The sequence below is a fragment of the Amblyraja radiata genome, chromosome 2 (assembly GCF_010909765.2).
Source record: "Amblyraja radiata isolate CabotCenter1 chromosome 2, sAmbRad1.1.pri, whole genome shotgun sequence".
Taxonomy (NCBI): domain Eukaryota; kingdom Metazoa; phylum Chordata; class Chondrichthyes; order Rajiformes; family Rajidae; genus Amblyraja; species Amblyraja radiata.
The window spans coordinates 63,416,565-63,443,367 of NC_045957.1; the positions used below are offsets into that span (position 1 = coordinate 63,416,565).

Sequence of the window (26,803 nt, forward strand, 5' to 3'; positions counted from 1 at the left end):
TTACGTTCAGGTTTCCTGAGTGGGTCAGGGGCATAAGGCTCTGTTATCCTTCCTTGGGATGACAACACCTGCGATCTTGCCCCCGCCCCTACAGTGTTGCTTGTCTATCAGTCCAGACTGCTGGTGCATGGTGGGAGGTTACAATCAGATGCCAACCTTTTCAGAGTCACTTGAGATCCACCTCTCATCCAGAAAGTCTACAGTCTTTCATTAGGTGTGTATTGCATTTTAAAATGTACAACTGACTTGGTGATTGCATGAGCATTTCCCTATCAAGCCTTTAACACATTTTCTACAACTTCCCATAATTGGTCAAACAGGAAAGTAAAAATGGTGCTGACAGCCTGATCCTCTGCCAGATAAATACACCAGCTACATAATCATGGCCAGCTGCATTTTATTCACAGAGATCTTTTGCGAAGTAGAACCAAAGTTATTTATCATCAACATACAATGAAGAACGGATGAATATGAGCCCAAAGACAAAGATAAATCCCCGCACTGATATGGACAGAAATAGCACCAATTATAGAGGAATGCTTATTTCTGCTTGTGTCGTAATTTTTCCAGCCTTTCACTTACTAAATATTTTATTTTTCACACCAAATAACGATACCTGGGTCATTTAGGTTTGGCCCCAAGATTACAGAGAAAAGCTCCAGGCCATTTGAGCTCCGGCGTCCATCTGCGCACGCAGCTTAAGTCTTGAAAGCAGAAGGTTCCTGTTAGCATGGCCACACCTGATGCTGGCCTGTCATACATCAATTGGAGCCATGTCTCTGGGTGAGCATAGTTGCAAAGTTCTTGGTTTTGCAAATTATCCAATATTATTTTGGGGAAAAACAATACCTCTACCATCAAGTGAATGTTAATTAAAATATGAATCGATCATTTGATTAACAGATACATTTAATCAATAATACTTGCATGTGAAATTCAAATATTATTTCGATTCAGTCTCTTGATCAAGAGCATAATTTTCCAATGTTGCAAATTTACACATTACTAGTCAATTTCACGTGTCACTGCACACAGGGAGTAATGAACAAGTGTAGTCTTCAGGTGAACTTGGGGTCAAGGCTTTGTTCATTGGGAACGAAGATTCTAAGCTAATCGCAAATGCTCATGTAATACAGGTCCAAAATTTGATGTAAAAATCAATCCAGCAGTACTGACATTCGACCAGCTTTTTGCAGGTTTAGCTTTTTAATTTTTTTGCACTGAGTATTGGTAAATAGAGCAGCTGATAATAGCACGGTGAGAGAAATCAGAATGAACAAGAAATGGAACAATTGAAGATCTTTTTAAATTAAAAATGCAAAAGGTCGGAAGGAAATTACAATTTAAATGGGTGAATTCTATGTTTGACAAGTATAGAAAGAGATTATGGAGCAGTAAGGAAACATTAAGTTTAGGAGGAAGAATGGAATACAGTTAAATTGAAAGAAAAACATGTTTTTGATCTATTTCTGCATTTTTTACATTTTTAAGTGAACAGCCTAAATTATTAAATTATTTTAGGCTGTTTATTATTATTAATTTTCAATGTAATTATTAATTTTCAATGAAGAAAAGGCAGTGTGACAGTAATTTATATTAAGTAAATGGAGGAATATTTGCTCTGAAATCGACAAGAGTTGACTACTTTGAAGCGTGGAATTCATATTGATAGTAATAATACAGCAGTCCCATCTCAATCAATGCATTTCAAAGATTATTTTTTTACAAACGTGATACAGATGTTAAGATTTATTTGAATCACATAACAGATCACTGCATCTCAGAGAGCAACTTTTGATTTTCACATTTAACTGTATGTCCTAATCTAAAATTGCTGGATGAAAACACTGACTACCATTAGCCTTACCACTTTTTGATAGCACACTGTGGGTCATGTTTATTGTAGCTTCTATGTATATAATGCATGTAATGTTTCTAGAATATTGTTCACATCTTGAGACCAATACAATCTTAACAAATCATAATGGAAAATGTTGATATTTTTGAAGAAAAATGAATTTATACTAATTATCCATCTCCTCCGATCTTTTATTAGACACTAAATTTATTTTTACAATTACCTTTCATTGTTCTGCACTGGTGAAACACAAATTTGCAACAAAAAAAAGGCCCAGAATATATAATGCTTGATATTAGAAGGTATTTTTGCTTTATAGTACTCCACATGAAAAGGCAGCAACTTAACAGTCCCTTCAACTGATCACTGAAGAATAGATTCATCTTTCACTTACTTTGCCTGAAAAGCATTGTTTGTTCCTCTGTGATCAAGGTCATGACAAAGGCAACCCACCATCAAGGCTAAAATTTCAATATCAGTCAGAATTTCCTGAAAATCAGCAGTCTGAAAGAAGGATAGTTGATAAATAATTATTCTTTTTATTCACGAACATTTCTCCTGAGATACATTCAAAGCGAGTAGGAGGACAGGCAATTTATACTGATTGAAAAATTATACCAATGTAATATGTTCAGTCTCATGGATAGAAGATTGCCCATTTCCAGAAATTTTGTGGGCTGATTTTATTTCTATTGGTGTTAGCCCGTTATAAATGGGTTAGGTACTGTGTAAATCTCTGCAGTAGTTCTCAATTTCCAGAGTATAATTATTCACAAGTATCACAGCACTCGTGGCAGGTGAGGTGAAAGATTGCATGTGTATCAGGGTGATATTGCACTCTGCTCCTTCATGGAGCATTCCCGCAGATAAGAACCGAGAAGGATAAATAATATTTCTGTTTGAGATCTGTCCCTTTCGCAGTAATGGATGCCACTAGATGTAGTGACTTGCTGTATGTAACCAGCAGGAGTTTCTTGAGCAGAGCACCAACAGCATTCTGAATAAAATACAGCCTTTCGGCCCAATGTTTGTGCCAAACATAATACCAAATTAAACTGATCTCATCTGCTTTTACATTACCTATATTCCTGTATTCTCTACATTTCCATGTGCCAATCTAAAATCCTCTTAAATGCCATGATTGTATCTACCTCCACTACTAACCCAGGCAATGTGTTCCAGGCTCCCACCACTCTCTGGGTTAAAACCTTGCCCCGCACATCTCCATTGAACTTTCCCCCTCTCACCTAATAGCTATGCCCTCTAGTGTTAGACATTTCCACCAAGCCAACAGGTTATGATTGTTTACCCTATTTATGCCTCTCATAATTGTATATACTTCTATCAAGTCCCCTCTCAACCTCCAGACTTTCCAGAGAAAATAATCCAAGTCTACCTAATCTCTCTCTGTAGCTGAACCAGGGGGCCACAGTTTAAGAATATTTTAGAACGGAGATGAGGAAACACTTTTTCTCACAGGGTTGTGAGTCTGTGGAATTCTCTGCCTCAGAGGGTGGTGGAGGCCGGTTCTCTGGGTATTTTCAAGAGAGAGCTAGATAGGACTCTTAAAGATAGCGGAGTCAGGGGATATGAGGAGAAGGCAGGAACGTGGTACTGATTGTGGATGATCAGCCATGATCATATTGAATGACGGTACTGGCTCGAAGGGCCGAATGGCCTACTCCTGCACCTATTGTCTATTGTCTATTGTCTAAATCCAGGCAGCATTCTGGTAAACTTCCTCTGAACTCCCTCCAAAGCCTCCACATCTTTCCTGCATTAGCAGTGACTATCAACTTAATAAGTGCGCAAATCTTCTGGGATCAACCTCACCAAATTACTTATGAGGCTAACATACAGACAGGTTAATGTAAGTATATAAAAGCAAAACTGTTTCCATTTGTTGTTCACCCGTCCAATGATCTGTCCCTGGCATTACGAGTCTGGAATTCCACAAATATTGATTCCAACAGATAGACCTTCCTGCCAATGCTCTCCAATTGTCTGGACCTATAAAAACTAACGGATATTTTCCATCCCTTGTGTTAAATTAGTATGGGTTAGTTTTTTATTGGAAGAGCAGCAAAGGGCATTAGACACAGGAATAGATCTGTTCCTGTGTCTAACTCATAGGAAGCAGATCTGTTCCAGAGGCTATTGGGTCAGAATTATTTTTTTTTAATTGCAGGACTGTGATGAGGGAGTGGCACCAACTGCATTTCTCTTACAACTGGCCACAGGCGTTTTCAACATTTTATCATTCTGTGATGGAAGGAAGGCCATTGACACTGGAGTTGCAAATGGTTGGGTAGAGTAATTCTTACAGTGTTGGTCTGGCATTGTAATGACTAGCCTCTAATGAGAGCATCTTTGCACCTCACTTTGCCACAAATCAGTCAAATATTACCTTAACCACATTGGTGCCAGATGAATCTCATTACTAACTCTAAAGTCCTGTATCCCATTCCTAAAAGGTACAATGGGACCTAATTCTCCAATTTGGGTTCACCAATCTTTTTTAGTTCATGGCCCCCCTGGGCTCTTTAATTTTTCTGTGCCCCCCCCCCCCCCCCCCCGACATTATTAGCGGAAAAAAGTGGGCCCCTTCATTGAACCTGTGGCCCCCTAAATCCCCAATTTTTTTTGTGGCCCCCTGAAATTTGCCATGGCCTCAGGTTGGGAATTACTGCTCTAATCCAAGTTCTCTAATTCGGTGACCATCTTTGGTAGGCAGAGTCTGCATACTTTATAAGTGATCTGTCCACAACCTCAAATATTTGTTGCTTTGGTTTACTGAACACTACCATAGCACTAGACAATCTTCTTGACAAAGCTCTTCACTTGTCCAGATATGTTATTATTAGTAAAGGCCCAAATATACCTAGAATTCACCAAGACGTTCTGTGGAGAATGTGGCAATGTTGTAGGAGACGCTCATATTCTTTTCATTTATTTAATGAATTTCCCAGCTCTGACACAATAGGAAATCACCAGATTAATGACGGAGGAAACAATCAAGTTTTCCCTCTAATAAAACCAAATGCAATTATAGTCTAGCAGAGACCAAGATACTGGACCTCATTGTGAAATGAATTAACATAACAAAAATGATTAACAGCACATTCATGTGGTTAGAGTTATGTGGAGGGAGGAACTGCAGATGCTGGTTTAAACCGATGACACACACAAAAGGCTGCAGTAACTCAGTAGGACGGGCAGCATCTCTGGAGAGAAGGAATGGGTGACGTTTCGGGTTGAGACCCTGTCCCGTTGAGTTACTCCAATTTTTTGTGTCTATATCTGGTTAGAGTCATGGCTGTTTAATAGTACAGGAAGATAAAATGTGTTCAATATGTTAATTCCTCTGTAAACAATAACTAGATATTAGCTGCTGTGCTTTAATATAGTCAATTCATGGAAAGATTTATTTTATACTAGACCAAGTGCAGACCCGTTGGGTCTGTTCCCCCAACATGCAGTTGAGGGGGGGGGGCATTGGGCGTCACACACATTAACGAGGAGATGGAGTGGAGAGAGGAGGAGGAGCAAGTTGTACAGAGATGGGGGGGCATGGAGGGGAGGAACAGGGAGGGGTGGGGAGAGAGGGAGAGGGAGAGGGAGAGAGAGAGAGATAGATATATATATATATATATATATATATAGAGGGCGGACCTCAACTCGGTGAGCAGGCCGGTCGGACGGGGCCTGCGATCAACGGGGGAATTTGAGGTTTCCCACAGGGAGTAATGCCCCGCGCGATATTAACTGCTGCCACCATGTTCAAGCCGGTGACCGTCTGTGACCTCCGGTGACCTCCCGATCTGCAGAGCATTTTGAGAATGGGGGGGGGGGGGGGCGGGGTGGAGTGTATGGGCAGGCGGGCGGGCTGGAGTCCAGCAGCGCCTATTGTAGCAGTTCTGGCAACAGCGGCGTTCTACTCTGTCTGCAGGGAGAGGGCGAGAGGAAGGAGAGGATGGGGGAGAGAGGTGAAGGAGGAGGGGAGGGGGGGCTCGAGCCCAGGCAGCAGCCTCGGGCCATGGGCGGGGATAGACCTGAGGATGCCGAGCGAGGCGGCGGGCGGCCGGTCGTCAAACCGGGCTTTCGGCAGTCTCCGGAGAGGGAGAGACAGAGAGACAGAGAGACAGAGAGGGCAGAGACAGAGAGACAGAGAGGGCAGAGACAGAGAGACAGAGTGGGCAGAGACAGAGAGACAGAGAGGGCAGAGACAGAGAGACAGAGTGGGCAGAGACACAGAGAGGTGGGAGACAGCTGGCCGTCGTGGGGCAGCTTCTTTCGGCTGTTTTTAAATGGCGTATTTGAGGAGAGAGGCGGGCGCCAGCAGCCGTTATGGTCACTGGCCAGCAGGAGGCGACAAAATTAGTGAGTGGGGGGGTATGATTTTATTAAAAAATGGGTACATAAAAAGAAAAAATGTTTTGAGGAGTGCAAAATCGGATGTAAAATGAATGAGCTAGCGACATGGAAAAAATGACGGAGTTTAATGACGGAGTGCTGGCGTAGCATGAAATCAAAGGCCGAATGTGGCACCCACAAGACAGGCAGAAACACACACAGCCAGACACACACACACACACACACACACACACACACACACACACACACACACACACACACACACACACACACACACACACACACACACACACACACACACACACACACACACACGCACACACAGTTTTAAATATAGATAGATAGAAATGATTATTCATTCTGTTTGGAACACAACTGTGGCAAGACATTTCTACCACTCAATCCGAGATCATACTTTGTGTTGACAAGAAATTAGCCAGAAAACTAATTAGTTAGATCATGCACTACATGAACGGAACTCACGCAATTCTTAATATCTTCAAAAACTGGTTCATTTTACCTCTATTTAACATTTGTTCATTGCATTAAATATTTACTCAGGGTGTGATGGAGCTACATAGTTTGGAAATAATATATTTATCATTAAGTGGGTGGGAAAGGAATAAGGATAACAGCATAAGGACAAGTGAGTACAAAGTCATTTGATGCACTCCCCACCACATTTACCTCTGTTTAATGGAGTATGAATATACGTTGTAAATCCAATAAAAAATAATTTAGAATGCTGGGAGGGAAGGATTAAATCTGAATTCAAACATTTGCCATATGGAGTTGTGTTGAGAGTTGATGATAAAGCGTTGACCTATTTCCAAATCGGGAGGAAACTAGGAGGAGATCTTGCACATGATAGTCCTTCCATTCCCTTGTCCTTGGTGGTAGGGATCACAGGTTTGGATGGTTTGATCAGTGTGGCCTAAGCGAGTAATTGCAGCACATTTTGAGGACGGTGCACTTTGCAATCATGCTGGAGAAGGAATGTATAGGGCAGTAAATAAGGCATCAGTTAAGGGGACAGCTTTGTCATGAATGGTGTTGAACATCTTGAGTGCTATTTAAACTGCAAATGTCAAGATAGGCCATAGAGTCAGGGTCGTAGAGTGATACGGTGTGGAAACATGCCTTTCAGCTCAACTTGCCCAAACCGGCTAGCATGTCCCAGCTACATTAGTCTCACTTGCCTGCGTCTGACCCATATCCCTCCAAACCAGTTCTATCCATGTATCTGCCTAACTGTTTCTTAAATGTTGGGATAGTCCCTGCCTCTACTACCTCCTCCGGCAACTCGTTCCATACACCCACCACCCTTTGTGTGAAAAGGTTACACCTCATATTAAACCTTTTCCCCTTCACCTTAAACCTATGTCCTCTGGTCTTTGATTCACCTGCTCTTAGCAAGTGACTCTACCTGATCTGTTCTTCTCATGATTTTATACATATTTAGGTATTTGTATGTATATATAGGCATTTATTCAAGCTCCTGATTAGTGCCTAATAGATGTTGGAATGGATTGTAGTACCCAGATAAATCACTCATTGCAGAATACCCAGCCGCTAACTAGCTTTTGTAGGTATGGTTGTCATTTTAAGTGCAGTCGTATCTCAGCTCAAGTTACTGACAGGCCCGTTACCAGACCTGAATCCGAAAGGATTCAACTGTATGTCCCAGGTTCTAGTATCATAAAAACTAATATCACCAGCTCTGATCAGATTGGAATGGGGCATGTCCAGGTCAGGTTTTTATTTTATCTGACCTCCAGTAGGATCTTCTTCCCGCTGAGAGAGTGGAAACTAAAGGGGCTGTCCCACTGCGGCGACCTGATCAGCGAGTTTAGAAGAGTTTGCCGTCGACTCAAACTCGCAGCATGGTCGACACGTGGTCCTAGGAGGTCCTATGAGGTCACTGGAACTCTCCTTCATGCTCGAGGAAAGTTCCCGCATAATCGCAGCCTCAGCTAGGTCGCGAAAATTTTTTCAGCATGTTGAAAAATTTACCGCTAGTAAAAATTGGTCGGCGTTGTTCTTTTGAACTCATAGTGCAGTGGTGGGGTCGCTATCTGGTTACAGGCAGTCGAGGGCAGCCGTAGGCAATCTCCTTGGAGCTCATTGGAGTTTTCAGGACCAAGGAAAACCGACCGGTAATGTAAAATACCCGCTAAACTTTATTATAAGTTGTCTGGCTTCTTAACAGTGTCTCCACTCCTTCTCTCCCCTTCTCTCCCCCCCCCCCCTCCCCCCACGCTCTCTAAAGGTCTTACCGTACACTCTGCAGCTGTCTTTTACCTTCCTCTTCATCGTGGGTGTGAATTTCAGACAGCGCTCCCCCGCTGTGTGTGTGTGTGTGTGTGTGTGTGTGTGTGTGTGTGTGTGTGTGTGTGTGTGTGCGTGAGTGCGTGCGTGCGTGCGTGCGTGTGTGTGTGTGTGTATGTGTGCGTGCGTGCGTGCGTGCGTGTGTGTATGTGTGTGTGTGTGTGTCTGCATGTGTGCGGTCGGTCAATCCAGCTCGCGGTTTCATCGCTGACGGTCGATCCAGCTCGAGGTTTTCCAGAGCTTGAAGGTCGAAGACACTCTTCTGAACTTGCGGATTAGGTCGCCGCAGTGGGACAGCCCCTTAACCCCCCATTTACAGAGCAGAGGGCAGGAGTGGTAAGGCTGGAAATCCTCAGATCTTGCCATGCTGAACCTCATTTTACCCTAGTGTGGCAAGAAAACTAGCAATGGAAAGCTGCAGCGAGACTGCAGTGGAATGGAAGGGCTGTGGTCAAGGGGTTAAGATTTTCAGAAGACCATGGGCACTATTCCTGATCATCCCAATAACAGCAGCATTTTGAGGATGGTATGCTTTGCAACCATGCTGCAGAAGGAATGTTTAGGGCAGTAAATAAGGTGTCAGTTAAGTGGAGTGCTTGGTCATTAATGTCATGAGGAGCAGAATTTGGCCATTTGGCCCATCATGTCTACTCCACCATTCAATCATGGCCGATCCATCTCTCTCTCCCAACCCCATTCTCCTGCCTTCCCCCCATAACCCCTGACACACATACCAATCAAGTATCTCTGCCTTAAAAATATCCATCGAATTGGCCTTCCACAGATTCACCACCCTCTGACTAAAGAAATTCCTCATCATCTCCTTCCTAAATTCTGAGGCTATGATCTCTGTTCCTAGACTCTCCCACTAGTGGAATGATGGTGGGAATAACGGTGGAATTCCTAGCAGGAACGACGGTGGAACAGCAATGGCAGGAATTTCTGGGCATAATCTGGGAGACGCAGGATCATTTCATTCCAAAAAGGAAGAAAGATTCTAAGGGGAGTTGGAGGCAATGTGCCTGACAAGGAAAGTTAGGGATAGAATAAAACTAAAAGAAAATATGTATAACACAGCAAAGAGTAGCCTGAAGCCAGAGGATTGGGAAACTTTCATAGGACAACAGAAGGAAACAAAACGGGCAATACGGGCTGAAAATATGAAGTACGAAGGGAAGCTGGCCAGGAATATAAAGAAGGACAGTAAAAGCTTCTTTAGATATGTTAAGGGAAAAAGAGTAGCAAAGTCAAATGTGGGTCCCTTGAAGGCAGACACGGGTGAAATTATTATGGGCAACAAGGAAATGACAGAAGAGTTGAATAGGTACTTTGGATCTGTCTTCACTAAGGAAGACACAAACAATCTCCCAGATGTACTGGAGGACAGAGGATCTAAGGGTGTAGAGGAACTGAAAGAAATTTTCATTAGGTGAGAAATAGTATTGGGTAGGCTAATGGGATTGAAGGATGATAAATCCCCTGGGCCTGATGGTCTGCATCCCAGGGTCCTCAGGGAGGTGGCTCTAGAAATGGTGGATGCATTGGTGATAATTTTACAATGTTCAATAGATTCAGGATCAGTTCCTGTGGATTGCAGCATATCTAATGTTATCCCACTTTTCAAGAAAACGGGGAATTACAGACCAGTTAGCCTGACTTCGGTGGTGGGAAAGATGCTGGAGTCAATTATTAAAGAGGTAATAATGGGGCATTTGGATAGCAGTGAAAGGATTAGTCCAAGTCAACATGGATTTATGAAAGGGAACTCATGCTTGACTAATCTTCTGGAATTTTTTGAGGATGTGACAAGTAAAATGGATGAAGGGGTGCCAGTGGATGTAGTGTATCTAGATTTTCAGAAAGCCTTTGATAAGGTCCCGCATGGGAGACTGGTGACTAAAATTAGAGCACATGGTATTGGGGTTAGGGTGTTGACATGGATAGAAAATTGGTTGGCAGACTGGAAGCAAAGAGTAGGAGTGAACGGGTCTATTTCAGAATGGCAGGCAGTGGCGAGTGGAGTGCTGCAAGGCTCGGTGTTGGGGCCGCAACTGTTTACCATATATATTAATGATTTGGAAGAGCGAATTAGGAGCAACACTAGCAAGTTTGCGGGTGACACAAAGCTGGGTGGCAGTGTGAACTGTGAAGAGGATGTTAGGAGGTTGCAGGGTGACCTGGACAGGTTGAGTGAGTGGGCAGATGCGTGGCAGATGCAGTATAATATAGATAAATGTGAGGTTATCCACTTTGGCAGCAAAAACAAGGGGGCAGATTATTATCTCAATGGGGTTAGGTCAGGTAAGGGGGAGGTGAAGCGAGACCTGGGTGTTCTTGTACACCGGTCACTGAAAGTTGGCGTGCAGGTACAGCAGGCAGTGAAGAAAGCTAATGGAATGTTGGCCTTCATAACAAGAGGATTTCAGTATAGGAGTAGAGAGGTTCTTCTGCAGTTGTATAGGGCTCTGGTGAGACCACATCTGGAGTATTGTGTACAGTTTTGGTCTCCTAATTTGAGGAAGGACATCCTTGTGATTGAAGCAGTGCAGCGCAGGTTCACGAGATTGATCCCTGGGATGGCGGGACTGTCATATGAGGAAAGATTGAAAAGACTAGGCTTGTATTCACTGGAGTTTAGAAGGATCTTATAGAAACATATAAAATTATAAAAGAACTGGACAAGCTAGATGCAGAAAAAATGTTCCCAATGTTGAGCGAGTCCAGAACCAGAGGCCATAGTCTTAGAATAAAGGGGAGTTCATTTAAGACTGAGGTGAGAAAAAACGTTTTCATCCAGTTGTGAAATTATGGAATTTCCTGACACAGAGGGCAGTGGAGACAAAGTCACTGGATGGATTTAAGAGAGAGTTAGATAGAGCTCTGGTGGCTAGTGGAGTCAAGGGATATGGGGAGAAGGCAGGCACGGGTTATTGATAGGGGATGATCAGCCATGATCACAATGAATGGTGGTACTGGCTCGAAGGGCCAAATGGCCTCCTCCTGCACCTAGTTTCTATGTTAGTGGAAACCATCCTCTCTACATCCACTCTATAAAAGCCTTTCACTATTCAGTAAGTTTCACTGAGGTACCCTCTCATCCTTCTTAACTCCAGCAAATACAGGCCCAGCACAATCAAACGCTCATCAAACATTAACCCACTCATTCCTGGGATCATTCTTGTAAACCTCCTTTGGACTTTCTTTCCAGCACATCCTTCCTTAGATACGGTGCCCAAAACTGCTCACAATACACCAAATGCGGCCTGATCAGCACCTTATTCAGCCTCAGTGGGCTGAACAGACTGTTTCTAACCTATGTCTTTCACTGATCACCCTCAGCATTACATCGCTGGTTTTGTATTCTGGTCCTCTTGAAATAAATGTTAACACTACGTTTGCCTTCCTTACGACAAACGTGTTGAGCATCTTGAGTGTTATTTAAGTTGAAAATGTCCAGATAGGTATTTATTTAAGCTCCGGATTATTGCCTTATATATGGTGGAATGCATTGTAGTTCCCTGAGATAAATCACTCATGGCAGGATACATAGGCTCAAACTAGCTTTAGTAGATTATGCTTTTCATAAATGTTGACCCAAATCCTGGGAGACTGAGCAATGGTAATAGTGTTAAACATCCAGGGTTTGTGTTAGCAATGTTTGTCATGAATCAGAGACATTATGAAAAATACAATGGATGGGTAAATAGATAGATAGGTAGTAAGATTATAAAATAATGTTTTGGGTAATTGAGAAAAAGACTGGTTAAAATAGAAAATATCTTCCAAAATGGGCAACATAGAAACATAGAAACATAGAAAATAGGTGCAGGAGTAGGCCATTCGGCCCTTCGAGCATGCACCGCCATTCAATATGATCATGGCTGGTCATCCAACTCAGTATCCTGTATCTGCCTTCTCTCCATACCCCCTGGTCCCTGTAGCCACAAGGGGCACATCTAATTCCCTCTTAAATATAGCCAATGAACTGGCCTCAACTACCTTCTGTGGCAGAGAATTCCAGAGATTCACCACTCTCTGTGTGAAAAATGTTTTTCTCATCTCTGTCCTAAAAGACTTCCCCTTAAACTGCAACAAAACTCATTCATGGAAAAATTTGCCACGGTGTATAACTGTATTTCTTTATCTAATTTTGGAAAGGTTTCCTTACTCCAAATTACTAAACTGATGTTGCCCATAGTATCCATTATTTATTTGGCATATCAAATTATTAATTGAGTTACAGCAGCAAATTTTGAAATAATCCAGGTCATAAAATTAATATAACAGTTAGCAATTATAACTCACCCAGCTAATTAAGACATCCCTGTGGAAATGAAATCATGCAATTTATCAAACTGCCTGTATCAAACAAAACTTATGAGTACTTATTGTAACATAATGGAATCAATTGGAGCCCGAGATACTGTGATAAAGGATTTCCCTCTTAATCATATCTTCATTTACCGGTGTCACCTATTTCATGCTGTAATTTACATCCATAGTCTTTATATCTGTCTAACAAGATCGGACTTACCGTAATCATTGCAAACATGCACTGTGCAACATTAAATGCATGACGCCAGTTGTGGTATGGAACTGCACGGTAATTTTTTCTCACGGTAAGCAGCCAGCGACACAAAACCTGCAACATCACAAAAATTTGTATGCATTAGCTAGTTCTGATGACAGTTAATATATAACCAAGACAGATTTGGTTTATTTTTAAAGTATTGATTTTGTGTACAATCTGTAGCTTGGAGGAAAATTTTGAATTTTGATCACAGATGAAGTAAGAGTCTATTTCCTTTTGTTTAATTTTTTTAAAGTAATTAAAAATGACAATTTCTATTTCTCACCGCAAGCACTGTTTGAAAATAATCACCAACTTATAGTGGTATGATAAGGCAGGTTTGTTGTGGAATAGCTGTGAAATCAAATAATCGAGTTAAAAATATTGTTAAATTGGAAGGCAGAGTAATTCATGTGAGAAGATTAAATGCACAAATTTGTAAGTTCGTGGAAAGTTATCGTTTCACCTAGAAAGTGAAGAAGAGCAGTTCCATTTTTAACAGGAGACCACGGAAATGGAGTGTAACAAACAAATGTTGAGATGTTCATAACCTTCAGCAAAATGAAGGGCTGAGTCTCTTTAACCACACCAGGCCTCATTTGTATAGAGTTTCCATTTATCTTGGCCAGCTGCAGCTGATAAGAATTCATATAGAAAATTAATGTTCATAAGTAATAGGAGCAGAATTAGGCCATTCGGCCCATCAAGTCTACTCCGCTATTCAATCATGGTTGATCTATCTTTCCCTCTTAACCTCATTCTCCTGCCTTCTCCCCATAACCTCTGACACCCATACTAATCAAGAATGTCCATTGACTGTCTGCACAACTGTAGCAATGAATTCCACAGATTCACCACCCTCTGACAAAATAAATTCTTCCTCATCTCCTTCCTAAACGAACGTCCTTTAATTCTGAGATTATGACCTCTGGTCCAGCTCTCTCCCACGAGTGGAAACATCCTCACCACATCCACTCTATCCAGGTCTTTCACTAAAATAAAAAGGTTTGATCTCAAGGACAGTAATGTAACACTTCTTTAAGACGGCATGAACTTTATGCACTGAACAATTTGGAATTGAACACAAATTCAAGCCCTCTGGTTCAGAAGTGATCCAAGACTGACAACTTCAATGTCAGAGAAAAGTGTCAAGGATTTAGTTTTGCGATGATTACATTTCAAAGAAAGGCAGTTTGCTGGAGATCTACAGTATCAAAACCTATCACTATCATCCTGTGAAAATGAGCAAGAATTCATCAAGGCATCTGTGGAAGTTAATCATGATTTAAAGATACAAAATGGATTCCGCTGAAACTAAGACAGGCTTTCACCATCTTCTATTAAATTGCTAAGCTAGCAAAAAAGCACTAATCCTTGCTCTCAGTACATTAACAATGTCAGCAGACTGTCGATGTTCCTCTTTCCAATAACATAAGCGAGATAACAAGCACAACTTAATGAATGTCTCTTCTACAATGTAAACATAGGAGAGAATTCAGACTAACCCTTATTTCACAAGATTATGACGTGCATCATAAGTAGAAAAAAACAAAATGTTTGTTCTGCAGAAATATAACCTTCACATATAACCATATATGGCTAACCCTTCCTCTGTCAGAAGAACCTGTCAATCTTCTGATGCTGTCAATCTTAAGGATTTATCAATCTTAAGAAGCAAGAGGCTGTACTAAACTTTTATAGATAATGTATTGTCGAGTGGAGGGGTATAATACATGTGCTGAAATCATTGTCCCTTTGTGTGGGGATGAGAACTCTCTATAGTCTGTAATCTGCATACTGTTAAGAGTTTTAATTCACCCGCCTGGCGAAATACAGATTGTACTGCTTGATCACTGATTTTTTATCTGTTTAAGAATTCTGAACCACAACACATTAACTTAAGGCGAAGTGGCCTTATAAGCTCTACAAAGAAAAAAGTGCCCTGCAAAACAAAAAGATCTCAGCCAAAAGCATTATGTCGTATAAAAATACTTAAGGGCCAGTCCCACTTAGGCTATTTTTTAGGCGAGTGCAGGAGACTCTGTGCTCGCCTCATGATCGCCACACGTTCGCTGGTGGTCTCTGGTGAGTCTCGTTCATGGTCGAGAGCAGTTCCCACATTCTGGGAACTAGTCGCGGCCTCAGTATAGTCGCAGCAAATTTTTCAACATGTTTCGCCATGGAGAAAATCAATACTTTTGTAGTTATAGGTGCAGTGGTAGTGGGGTCACCATGTCATTGTAGGTAGTCGAGGTAGCCATAGGTAGCTTTAGTTAATCTCATTTGCAGACTGAGCATGTTCATTGGCTCATTGGGGAAATAAAACGTAAGCACGAGTTTTCAGAACCAAAGAAAACCGTCCGGTAATGTTAAATGCCCGCTAAACTTCACAGCTGTGTATCTCTGGCTTATTAAAGGTTGTCTGGCTTCTTAAAAGTGTCTCCACTCCTTCTCCCCCCCTTCTCCCCTCCCCACCCCTCCTCCGCTCTTTTAAAGGACTTACCATACACTGTGCTAGCTGTCTTTAACCTTCCTGTTCATCGCGGTGTGTGTTTGTATCACCGTGGCTTTGCACCGAGTGAATTTCAGACAGTGCTCCCCCGCTTTCCCTGGCCTCCGCCTTTGCGATGTGTTTGTGTGTGTGTGTGTGTGTGTGCGTGCGTGTGTGTGTGTGCGTGCATGCATGCGTGCGTGCGTGTGTGTGTGTGTGTGTTCCGTCTGATGGTCGCCGTTCCAGTTGGCGGTTTTTCCAGCGAGTGCCTCGAGCTTGAAGGTCGCAGGCAGTCCGCTGAAAAGTCGCTTAACTGGGACAGGCCCTTTAAAAGTGGATTTATACCTGGCTTTATAGTCCAATTTGGAATGTGTAGCCATGTAAATAGTGTAATTACGATGAGGTGGTTTAACAAGCCTCTGGGCCTCAAGCCTCTTGGTAAGAGCTTTTTGATTTAAAAAAAATATTAGATCTGCTGTAGTTGCTTCACTATCCAGTGAACCAAATATCAGAGCTAATATTCACAAGCCAAAAGTAGCAGTGACATGATATATGTGCAGGCAAACAAAATAGCTGGATACTCTTGTTTATGTCCCTCACAGGTATCTGAAATGAAAGAGAAACAACCATAATTCAAACAATGAATTAGTTTTATATACAATGGAAGAGAATAACTTCTGACACCATTGGACATAAGAGTCTCTCTTGCACTCGTTACTGAGGTGCAGGATTATCTGCTTATTAAGTAAAGTCCTCTTCACCTGGGATATCATCCGGTACAAGCTACACATGACATATCTCTTAGACATGAAATGAGCATCTCCTGATTTTTTGGCATTTAAGTACTAAGGGAATTTTTTAATTGATTGATTAAAAGATATAGGTTAGAAACAGGCTGTTCGGCCCACGCCGACCATCAATCACCTATTAATCAAAACCAACAGAACTTTTAATCAGAAATGAACTTACATAATTCCAGCATTTATAGGTGATAAATATGTTTCAGTCACATGAAATCTAGATCCATAATCACATCCTGTGTAAATTTATCAAAAATTCTGAAAGTAGGTTTCTGCCAGAGTTAAAAAGCAGGGAAACAGTTTCATAAATGCCACTCTTAGTCAAATTACGTATAATATTTTGCAGAATGCAATTTGCAGTTAGATTGTAAAATTGATTTTAATAGAATAGCAAAGTATGTGTTAATATTTATTTACCAAATAGAATGCCACATATTTTCTCTTCATTCTTTACATTATTGTAAATTCTGAAATGTGGCACAGCCATTGTTCATTGTACAAATCATAGAGGGAAATGTAAAATAAAAACAGAAAATGCTGGAAATTCCACAGGCCTCATCTGTGGAAAGAGAAACAGAGATAACGTTTCAGGTCACTTAAGCCCCCTGTAGTTTAACAAGCTCCTTTTGTCACGTAGCCAGTTCTGATGAAGAATCGTCAACCAGAAACATTAATTATTTCCCTTCTCTGAATCATTGCCTAACCGGCTGAGCATTTTCAACATTTTCTGTTTTTGTTAAAGCAATTGTACAACTTGGACAACAGTTCAGTGCAGCAACACATTTTCTGAACAACTCACAAGTAATGAGTTAAGGCTCTGAGAATAGTCCTGGTCTGTGCCAGCACCAGCTGGAGACGATAGGCGGAAAACTTTATGTCACAGGTATAGACAGATTTTTTTCACTTATTCAAAAGGCTCAATAGATATTCAGAAAAACTGTCAGTGCGTCAGTGTAAAATCAGTGCCAATGTAGGAAGGTTAAGTTGGAGGTGAGAAGAAGAGGTTCTGGACAGAAACCAAATGGAAGATAAGATGAACAGGTAGTGGGGGAGGGGGGGGGGGCACATAGAAACATAGAAAATAGGTGCAGGAGTAGGCCATTCGGCCCTTCGAGCCTGCACCGCCATTCAATATGATCATGGCTGATCATCCAACTCAGTATCCTGTACCTGCCTTCTCTCCATACCCCCTGATCCCTTTAGCCACAAGGGCCACATCTAACTCCCTCTTCAATATAGCCAATGAACTGGCCTCAACTACCTTCTGTGGCAGAGAATTCCAGAGATTCACCACTCTCTGTGTGAAAAATGTTTTCCTCATCTCGGTCCTAAAAGATTTCCCCCTTATCCTTAAACTGTGACCCCTTGTTCTGGACTTCCCCAACATCGGGAACAATCTTCCTGCATCCAGCCTGTCCAATCCCTTAAGAATTTTGTAAGTTTCTATAAGATTCCCCCTCAATCTTCTAAATTCTAGCGAGTACAAGCCGAGTCTATCCAGTCTTTCTTCATATGGCACATGGAACAGATTCTACATAGATGCAAAAGGAGAATACAGCAACTAAATCAGTGTGTCCGATGGAGAAGTGAACAAGCTCCCTCTTTCCTGTTCCTTTTATCCTAGGTTATAGAGATTTTCACCTAACCAGTTAAATACTAATTTCCTATCCTTTCATGTCATGATTTTAAGTGCAGTCGTATCTCAGCTCAAGTTACTGACAGCCCGGCTACCTGACCTGAATCCAAAAGGATTCAACTGTGTGTCCCAGGTTCTAGTATCATATAAATTATTAGCACCAGCTCTGATCAGATTGGAATGGCTTGTGTGCAGGTCAGGTTTTTATTTTATCTGACCTTCAGTAGGATCTCCTTCCCGCTGAGAGAGTGGAAACAAACCTCCTATTTACAGATCAGGGGGGAGAGGGCAGGAGTGGTTAAGCTGGAAATCCCCAGATCCTGCCATGCTGAACCTTATCTTACCCTAGTGTGACAAGAAAACTAGCAATGGAAAGCTGCAGCTAGACTGCAGTGGGGATGGAAGGGGGGTGAGCAGACCCATATTGGGATAAGGAGAAGGGGAGGAGGGGGGTTCTGACTCTGGATTATAGGACAGGTAAGTAGTCAGTTGACAGCAATAAAGATTTTCAAGGACCATGGGCACCACTCCTGTTCATCCCAGCCTATAACAGCAGCAGAAAATAATTTCCATGTTTGATTCAGTTCACTGGAGTCTGACCATCCAGCCTGAAGTTGGCAGGAAACACAAATACCATGGAATTTAGTGCAGTAAAATAGCGGCAACTTTGAGCATCCGAGCTCCAGATTAGGCCCTGCTGATTTTTGCAATATCACCCCTTGATATTTTTGTCATAGATGGTTAAGAACCATTCTATATTTTTAACTAGCCTGTCGATGAAAAAGTCAGTGCCCTAACTTGCTAGGTCATTAATTTAAAACAACCTTCCACAAGGTTTTGTTGGTGTCAAAATAATGGGGTGAAAATGAAGGACAGAGTTTTCCAGGAGGCAAGAGCAATCATAGTATCGTTGTTGCTCAGTAGCATTTTTAAAGACATTTTCTGCTTGTCATATTAACTGCGTTTCATAATTCACATTATTCTACACATAATTCTCCCATGAACAAGCAACACTGGAAATTGGAGGTAGACACAAAATGCTGGAGTAACTCAGCGAGACAGGCAGCATCTCTGGAGAGAAGGAATGGGTGACGTTTCGGGTCAAGACCCTTCTTCACCCATTCTTTCTCTCCAGAGATGCTACCTGGCCTGCTGAGTTAGATTCAGATTCAGATTCAGATTCAAACTTTATTGTCATTGTGTAGTGTACAAGTACAGAGACAACGAAATGCAGTTAGCATCTCACCCAGAAGTGCGAACACAGAATAATGGAACAGTAAATATATATATGTACATACAGTAGCAGAAGTGCAATTTACGGGGGGGGGGGCAGATCAGTCACTGGGGGAAGGAGTGTCCGGGGGGGGGGGGGGGGGCAGATCAGTCACTGGGGGAAGGAGTGTCCGGGGGTGGGGGGGGGGGGGGGGGGGGGGATGACTGGCAATCACCAAGGTGCAGAGTTAAGTTGTGTAACAGCCGCAGGGAAGAAGCTGTTCCTCAACCTGTTGGTCCGGCAACAGAGAGACCTGTAGCGCCTCCCAGATTGGAGGAGGGTAAACAGACTGTGGCTGGGGTGAGAGCAGTCCTTGACGATGCTGAGCGCCCTTCGCAGACATCGCTTGCTCTGGACAGACTCAATGGAGGGGAGTGAGGAACCGGTGATGCGTTGGGCAATTTTCACCACCCTCTGCAGTGCTTTCTGGTCAGAGACAGAGCAGTTGCCATACCATACTGTGATACAGTTGGTAAGGATGCCCTCGAATGCACAGCGGTAGAAGTTCACCAGAATCTGAGGAGACAAATGGACCTTCTTTAGTCTCCTCAGGAAGAAGAGACGCTGGTGAGCCTTCTTGATCAGTGTTGAGGTATTGTGGGTCCGAGAGAAGTCATCAGAGATGTTGACCCCCAGAAACCTGAAGCTGGAAACACGTTCCACCTCCGTCCCGTTAATATGGAGTTACTTCAGCATTTTGTGTCTACCTTCAATTTAAACCAGCATCTGCAGTTCTTCCTACAAATTGATACATTGAGTTGGCTACTAGAGAGAAGGCAAAAGCAACTCTTGATAATCTGCACTCATTTCAGCTCCCTGGCTCATGCTGTCGAGAGACACCTGGGTTTTCACTGCCAATTGTTGCTGCAACAATGCAGGAGAGAACCTTTTGAGCATTTCATTCAATTGAGCCATTCAAAACCTAGCCTGAGCAAGGATCATATATGGCTCTTTAGAAAACCATTGTTTCACAAGCTACATGTTCCCAATCAAATTTAGCTTGTCCAAGGGAATTCTGCACAACGAAATCGCTAAAACTTACAGCAACTTTATCACGATAACCAGCAAAAAAGCTGCCTACCTCTTCTGCCTTGGTGAATCAGTTGAGTGTATAATGTATTACCTGAAGATGGACACTAAATGCTGGAGTAACTCAGCAAAATAATCAGCATCTCTGGAGAGAAGGAATGAGTGACGTTTCGGGTCGAGACCCTTCTAAAAGGGCAGAATGAACAATATCCAATGAAGCACCATTGACCATTTCTCTCTCCATTGACGCTGCCTCGTCGTCTGAGTATCTCCAGCATTTTCTGCTTCCGTTTCAGATTTCCTTTATCCGTTCTTTAAAGTCTGCCCCACATTTTCTTCCTACCTCATAATCGACTTTGAATTTCTGCACGATCCCCAGTTCCATGAACATTCGTAGCGAGGCTGTGATCATCCCATCGTTATCAAGAGAAAAATCATTGAAGGAAAAATGAGCAATTCCCAGCTCATTCACTGTTGGAAGTTTGGCAGCCTGGAGAAAAGTAAAGAGCTGTTAAAGAGCAGTAAAAAAGAGATAAAAATCCTTTCAACCAATTCTCACTGACAAGTGGTGCATCATATATGCTAAATCCAGTAGAACGTTCGTTCCTCATCACAGCATTAATTCTGATGAGGTCAAGAACATCTTCAACCTACCCTGCTTCCAATGGTGAGGTTTGAGGATTCCTTGAATCTTATCCATCATGTGATGGCCAAGGCATTCATGGGAGGAGGCACAAGAAGGACATTTATACTATTCCCAGGACACTTTGAATTAATCTCCTTGGGGCAAGTGAGTAAGTGGTTCAGGACTTTGGAGATCGATGGATTTGGAGAATCACATGGAGTTAGGATGAGTTATGAGCTTTAGGGAGTGTATAGGGTTCGCAGGATTACTGGGTCTGAATAATGGAGTGATGGAGTTTAGGAAATAAGGGGGCTTGGACGATTGCATGGAGCTTGGGTAAGTGATGGGATTCAGATGAGTAACAGGAGTCATGGGATAGCCCAGAGCTAGGGAGATCAGCGGAGTGTATGGAAAACGCAGATCTTCAGTGAGCAATAGGGTTCGGGGAATTGCATGGGGCTCTGGATGGGAGTGAACATCTCCAAAGGAATGGAGGGAGGCAGGGAGGATCTCAGAAAAAGTGAGGAACTCCAGCAAACATCACATCCCTTACTTACATTTGCAAAGAAAACAAGTCTGTTTTACGCATGAGTAAAAGCCCTGTCCCACGGTACGAGTTCATTCCAAGAGCTCTCCCGAGTTTAAAGAAAATCAAACTCGTGGTAAGCACGGTGAATGAACGTAGCGGGTATGTCGGAGCTCGGGGACGTCTCTTAGCGCTAGCGGCAGGTACACGGGAAGACTCGCTAATGGCAGGTAAGCACAGGGAAGACTCGTGAAGATTTTTCAACATGATGAAAAATGTCCACGAGAGCCCTGAGTACCGACGAGTGGCCATTACCGTAAATCTCAGAGTTCGATTCAGGGCAAACTCGGGAGAACTCGTGGAATAAACTCGTACCGTGGGACAGGGGTTTAAGAGTCTCTGCTGATTGCTGATGGAGTATCTGATCAAGTGTGAGTTCAATTCCTCCTGGCCATTTTGGAAAGTAGTTGGTGGTGTGAAGATAGAATTCATGTGACATAATATCTTTCACCTGCTGGTGGTCTCTCTACACTGCTAATGAACATGTTTAACACAGATTATTCTTATTAAAAGCTAAAGCAGGAATTATGCAGTGCAAAAAAGAGACATTGAAAACATTTGAAGAAGCACAAAGGGCACTATATCATTTTTGGTGATGGGGTAATGGGTGTGTTGTGAATGAGAAAGTCATCGTTAAAGGAGTTAATGTATGAACATTGAAAAGAGCAGATGTGTAAACAGTTTAACACGTTTTGACATGACGTATGATGATACCATACTCACTACATTAATAACAAAATATTAAAAGTTTTAATGTTTTAGTTTCAGGAAAGATTTACAATATCATATTGGTAGGCATTTTGTTCAAAAACATCACATGTGGAACTGCATTTTCCTACGTATATGATAGTTATTGGCCAGCATGCATAAACCATAAGGGAATGAGTGGGATTTTAACTTCAAGTGGGTGGTTGGGTGGGAGTGATGTTAAAATTAGCATATGCACAAGGTACTTTATAGAAGGCATAACAGACAGAATGGGAAGCAACAAGTGAGCAGAGAAGGTAATGGTTGGAGAAAGAAAGCCACAAAGAGTTGCAGAGAGGGAAGGAGCACAAAGTACAGAAACAGAGAAAGGACAGGAGAGATAACAACAAAAGGGTAGTGCATGTATCGGACATTTTTAGCAGATGCACTTAGATGCAGTTTTGCTGCTGAGTACAAGTTGCAGAATGATCAGGTAAAATCACTCATTTCAAACCTCCTCTTGGACTTTGTCTATTCTAAATGGTCACAAGTTACAAGGGATTTTGAAAAGCATCACCATTGTAAAACTTATTTTTCTTTTGGATCCTTCAGAGTGTTCCTGATGTTGGGAGAGTCCATGTTCCCGATGTTGGGGGAGTCCAGAACCAGGGGCCACAGTTTAAGAATAAGGGGTAGGCCATTTAGAACGGGGATGAGGAAAAACTTTTTCACCTAGAGAGTTGTGAGTCTGTGGAATTCTCCGCCTCAGAAGGAAGTGGGGGCCAATTCTCTGGATGCTTTCAAGAGAGAGTTAACCAGAGCTCTTAAAGATAGCAGAGTCAAGGGATATGGGGAGAAGGCAGGAACGGGGTACTGATTGTGGATGATCAGCCATGATCACAGTAAATGGCGGTGCTGGCTCGAAGGGCTGAATGGCCTACTCCTGCATCTTATTGTCTATTGTCTATCAGAAATATTATCCTTCAAACCCATTAATGTGTAGCATGTATATAACCACGATAAAAAATGTATTTTTGCAAGGTGTAGGCAAAAGCTTTTCACTGTAGCTCAGTACACGTGAAACTAAACTAAACTAAACTAAACTAAACTAGACTAGGAATCCCAGAAAGTTGCCATGGTTCTCCTGCAGTAACCTAAGCTTGTTGATGCATTAGACATGAAAGCAAACTTAAAGTAAAAGTGCCTGGGGATGAAGGATTCCCACTGCCAACTTGGCTGATAACTTATTGCACTGGTGAATTTCAAAAAAACTAACCATTTAAGCTTAATATTTCTGTCACAAGAGCCAGATGACCTACAGATATGAAGGTATTAGTCGTCTAAAGGCATTGTGGAAGGTGCAAGCAGGAGGAGGATATTTAGTCCCTTGAAACTGTTCCACCATACCATTAGGTCAAAACTGATCTGCAAAATAATTATGTTTAACCATCTTGATGCCATATTCTTAACACTCTGCTGACAAAAAATCATCAGAGATTTAGATTTAAAAATCAACCAGATATCAAATGCCTTTTGAGGATGTGAGCTCCAAATTTTGATTGCCCTTATTGTCTTGATGTGAAAGTGTTTCTTAACTTCATTCCTGAAAGGCTTGTTTCTTCAATCAGTGGAAGTCGTTTCCCTATCTATCCTAAAAGTTTCCATCAATATCTTGGAAACTTTAACTTTAGTTATTTTGAGGGATTTTATCAAAACTTTCTGGAAGTGCTAAATTTCATATGTGACAGTGGACCATGCCACTCCTATCACCATGCAGTTGATAGCAAGACATGAGTGCATTAAGTAAATGTTCTCATTAATATTGGTATCTGTTCAGAATAAAATGGATGAAAAGATACTTTGTTCATAAACTATGATCATAGTTCGATTTATCTTTTTAGCACGGGTTTATTTCACAATGCAATCAATACACTTGATTATATTAGTTATGACAGTAAAAGCAATAACCAATTAAAATATTTTAGGAAATGTTATGGAATGAGTAGTGATCAATTGATAATCTATTTTAAGATAGATCTTTGGAAAGGAAGTATAATTATGAACAGAATGCAGTAGAGTTTGTCTTGTTTTATTTTACCACATCCAGCAGTAGTAAAGAAAAATGGGAATTCTATTGATAAGTTTAATCTAACAAAGAGCGTATTTATTTTATAAAGGGCAGGATATGAATTCAGCTCTGGAGCAATTTACAAACAAGCATTTAATTTATTTTCCATCAGTTCAAAACAAGTCAGAATGAGGAATCTCATTTTAGTGTTCCCTATCATTGTTAATGTGAAGGTGACACCATTTAGCAATGTCAAAGGCTTGCATAGAATTTAAACTTGGCAGCCTTTGAAGGGGCATATGTATGCAGCCTTAACAATCAAATATTTGTATGTGTGGTTCTGTGTGTGTGGAAGCTGCTCAGTTTCAGATTCTAGGCAAGGAAAAAGATGCTGGGTAGATTTGGATTATGAGGAAATAGTGATGGCTGGAACAGAGCAACATTTCAATGAGAGATCACAATGTGGATGTGAGATCCGGGAAAAGGAATTGTAGGGGAAGATTGACTGGAATGGAAGAGATTGCCAGGGAAGGGAGAAGGTTACAAGGGTCAATAAAACTGGAAGAGTCGCCAGGGAAAGAACTCTTGGAACGGGAAGATTTATCCTGGAAAGAGTGAGAAGAAATTACCTATAACAAATTAGACTGAGGTCATTTGCACATCATCTATGCTGGCTCAGAGCAAACCTATCAATCCCATACCCAATATGTTTCCTGTGGCCTATGTTCTCACAAGTGCCCATCGATTTTCATGCGGCCTACCTACAATTCATCAGGATGTGGGAGGAAACCAGAGAACCCATGAAAAATCAATGCACGCACAGGGAGAACATGCAAGCCTCTACCATCAGTGTAAAACAACTTGCCCCACACATCTCCTTTAAAGTTTCCCTCTCTCACCTTAAAATAATGCCATATAGTATTTGACATTACCACCCTGGGAACAAGGTTCCGACTGTCTACCCTCTCTGTCTATGGCTGTCATGGTTTAATAAGCTTCTATCATTTCTCCCCTCAACCTCTGACACTCCAGAGAAAACAATTCAAGTTTTTCCATCCTCCCCTTATAGCTAATATCCTCTAATCCAGGCAGCATTCTGGTAAACCTCTTCTGCACCCTCTCCAAAGCCTCCACATCCTTCCTGTAATAGGGTGATCAGATCTACACACAGTAGTTTATTCAAATTTAAGTTCACCCATCCAGCCTTCTCTAACTCATCGTGGAAATTGGAGGACTGGGGGAATAAATCCTCATTCCCAGGATTTGCTTTGCCTTTGCCCAAAGTAAATGACAATGCTTTCTATTGAAATCAATAGAAGACATTCAGGAGAGATGTAAAGTATGGACTGGATTCATGTTGTGCTTTCCATAATCACCTAACATTAATATTCTAACCCCTTGCCATTACTCTCTCAGTCGGATTTTAAACTTAGCCCCGAATATTGTACTGATTTAGAAACTCACAAGTCTTCCTTCACTTTGAATGGCATAATACTGACAGTAAGAAGTAAAAATTTCCATTAGATTACCAAATGGCCTACTTTTAGAGAGGCAAATTATGCTTTAAAGATCTGTTCAAAATTCAATTCTGATTGATATTTTATCTCCAAAGTGCGCATCATTAATGTTGAGCTGTTAAGTTCATAAAAGGACGTAGATATGGTATTTCATGTCACTCAACATCTTTTCCAACATTAGGCCATGATATAGCTTAAGATTACTGAGACAGGTTTATAAAAGTATCTTGTGTGCTGAGAGTTCTCGTAACCATAATAATGGTGCTTAAAGTGATGTCCATAATACTCCCAAAATAATTGATGATATCATTAAATGGCATTATTCGATTCTTGAACGTATATTTCACACAAATGACATTGCCAATAACTAAACATTTGCTCTTAATATATACAACTTGTTTATGAGAAATAGCTATACATAAAATTATTGCAATAATTTATCAGTTTTGTGATTAGAGTAATTTATTTCTCACAATACTTAACATTTTATTATGCAGCATAAAAAGTCGGCATTATAGCAATATCATGCACAAGGAAGGTAATATGCAGTAACTCTTTGTGTAATAGGGAAATGCAAGCCTTAAATTCATCCATTTGCTTTTTTCACTGTTAGTGGTTTTTATTACTTTAATAAATAATCTACACTGACCACTCTCTGGTATGTGTGGCAGCAGAGAGTCAGCAAGTGAATGCATTACATTTAATCATGGGCTACCAGATTTATAATCAACAACCTGTTTACTAATTTATAAACCTAGTCACGCATGTTGATATATAAAACATCTTGTGAATGAAGTTCCCAAGATAATCTATTATTAAACAAGAGTTCAGCACAATTGAGTGAAAAAAAAAAAACTGATAGCATGCATTCAAGTATTGATTTAATATCTTCATTATAACAGGTTTTATTTTAGAGGGGCACATATTCCCGGATTTAATGGAGGATGTTATTAGAGGTTCG

At 41.5% G+C, this 26,803-nt stretch overlaps 1 protein-coding gene across 1 annotated transcript in view; it reads right to left on the bottom strand.

The window, feature by feature from the left end:
• Positions 1 to 26,803, bottom strand: part of LOC116990306 (dual 3',5'-cyclic-AMP and -GMP phosphodiesterase 11A-like) — a 266,877-nt gene that overhangs the window by 86,113 nt on the left and 153,961 nt on the right. Inside the window, exons 11-13 of the mRNA XM_033047817.1 lie at positions 20,703 to 20,849; positions 13,095 to 13,202; positions 2,253 to 2,362 (exon numbers count right to left, since the gene is read on the bottom strand). Coding sequence (XP_032903708.1) covers positions 2,253 to 2,362; positions 13,095 to 13,202; positions 20,703 to 20,849 — 365 coding nt within the window. The remainder of the gene's footprint in view (positions 1 to 2,252; positions 2,363 to 13,094; positions 13,203 to 20,702; positions 20,850 to 26,803) is intronic.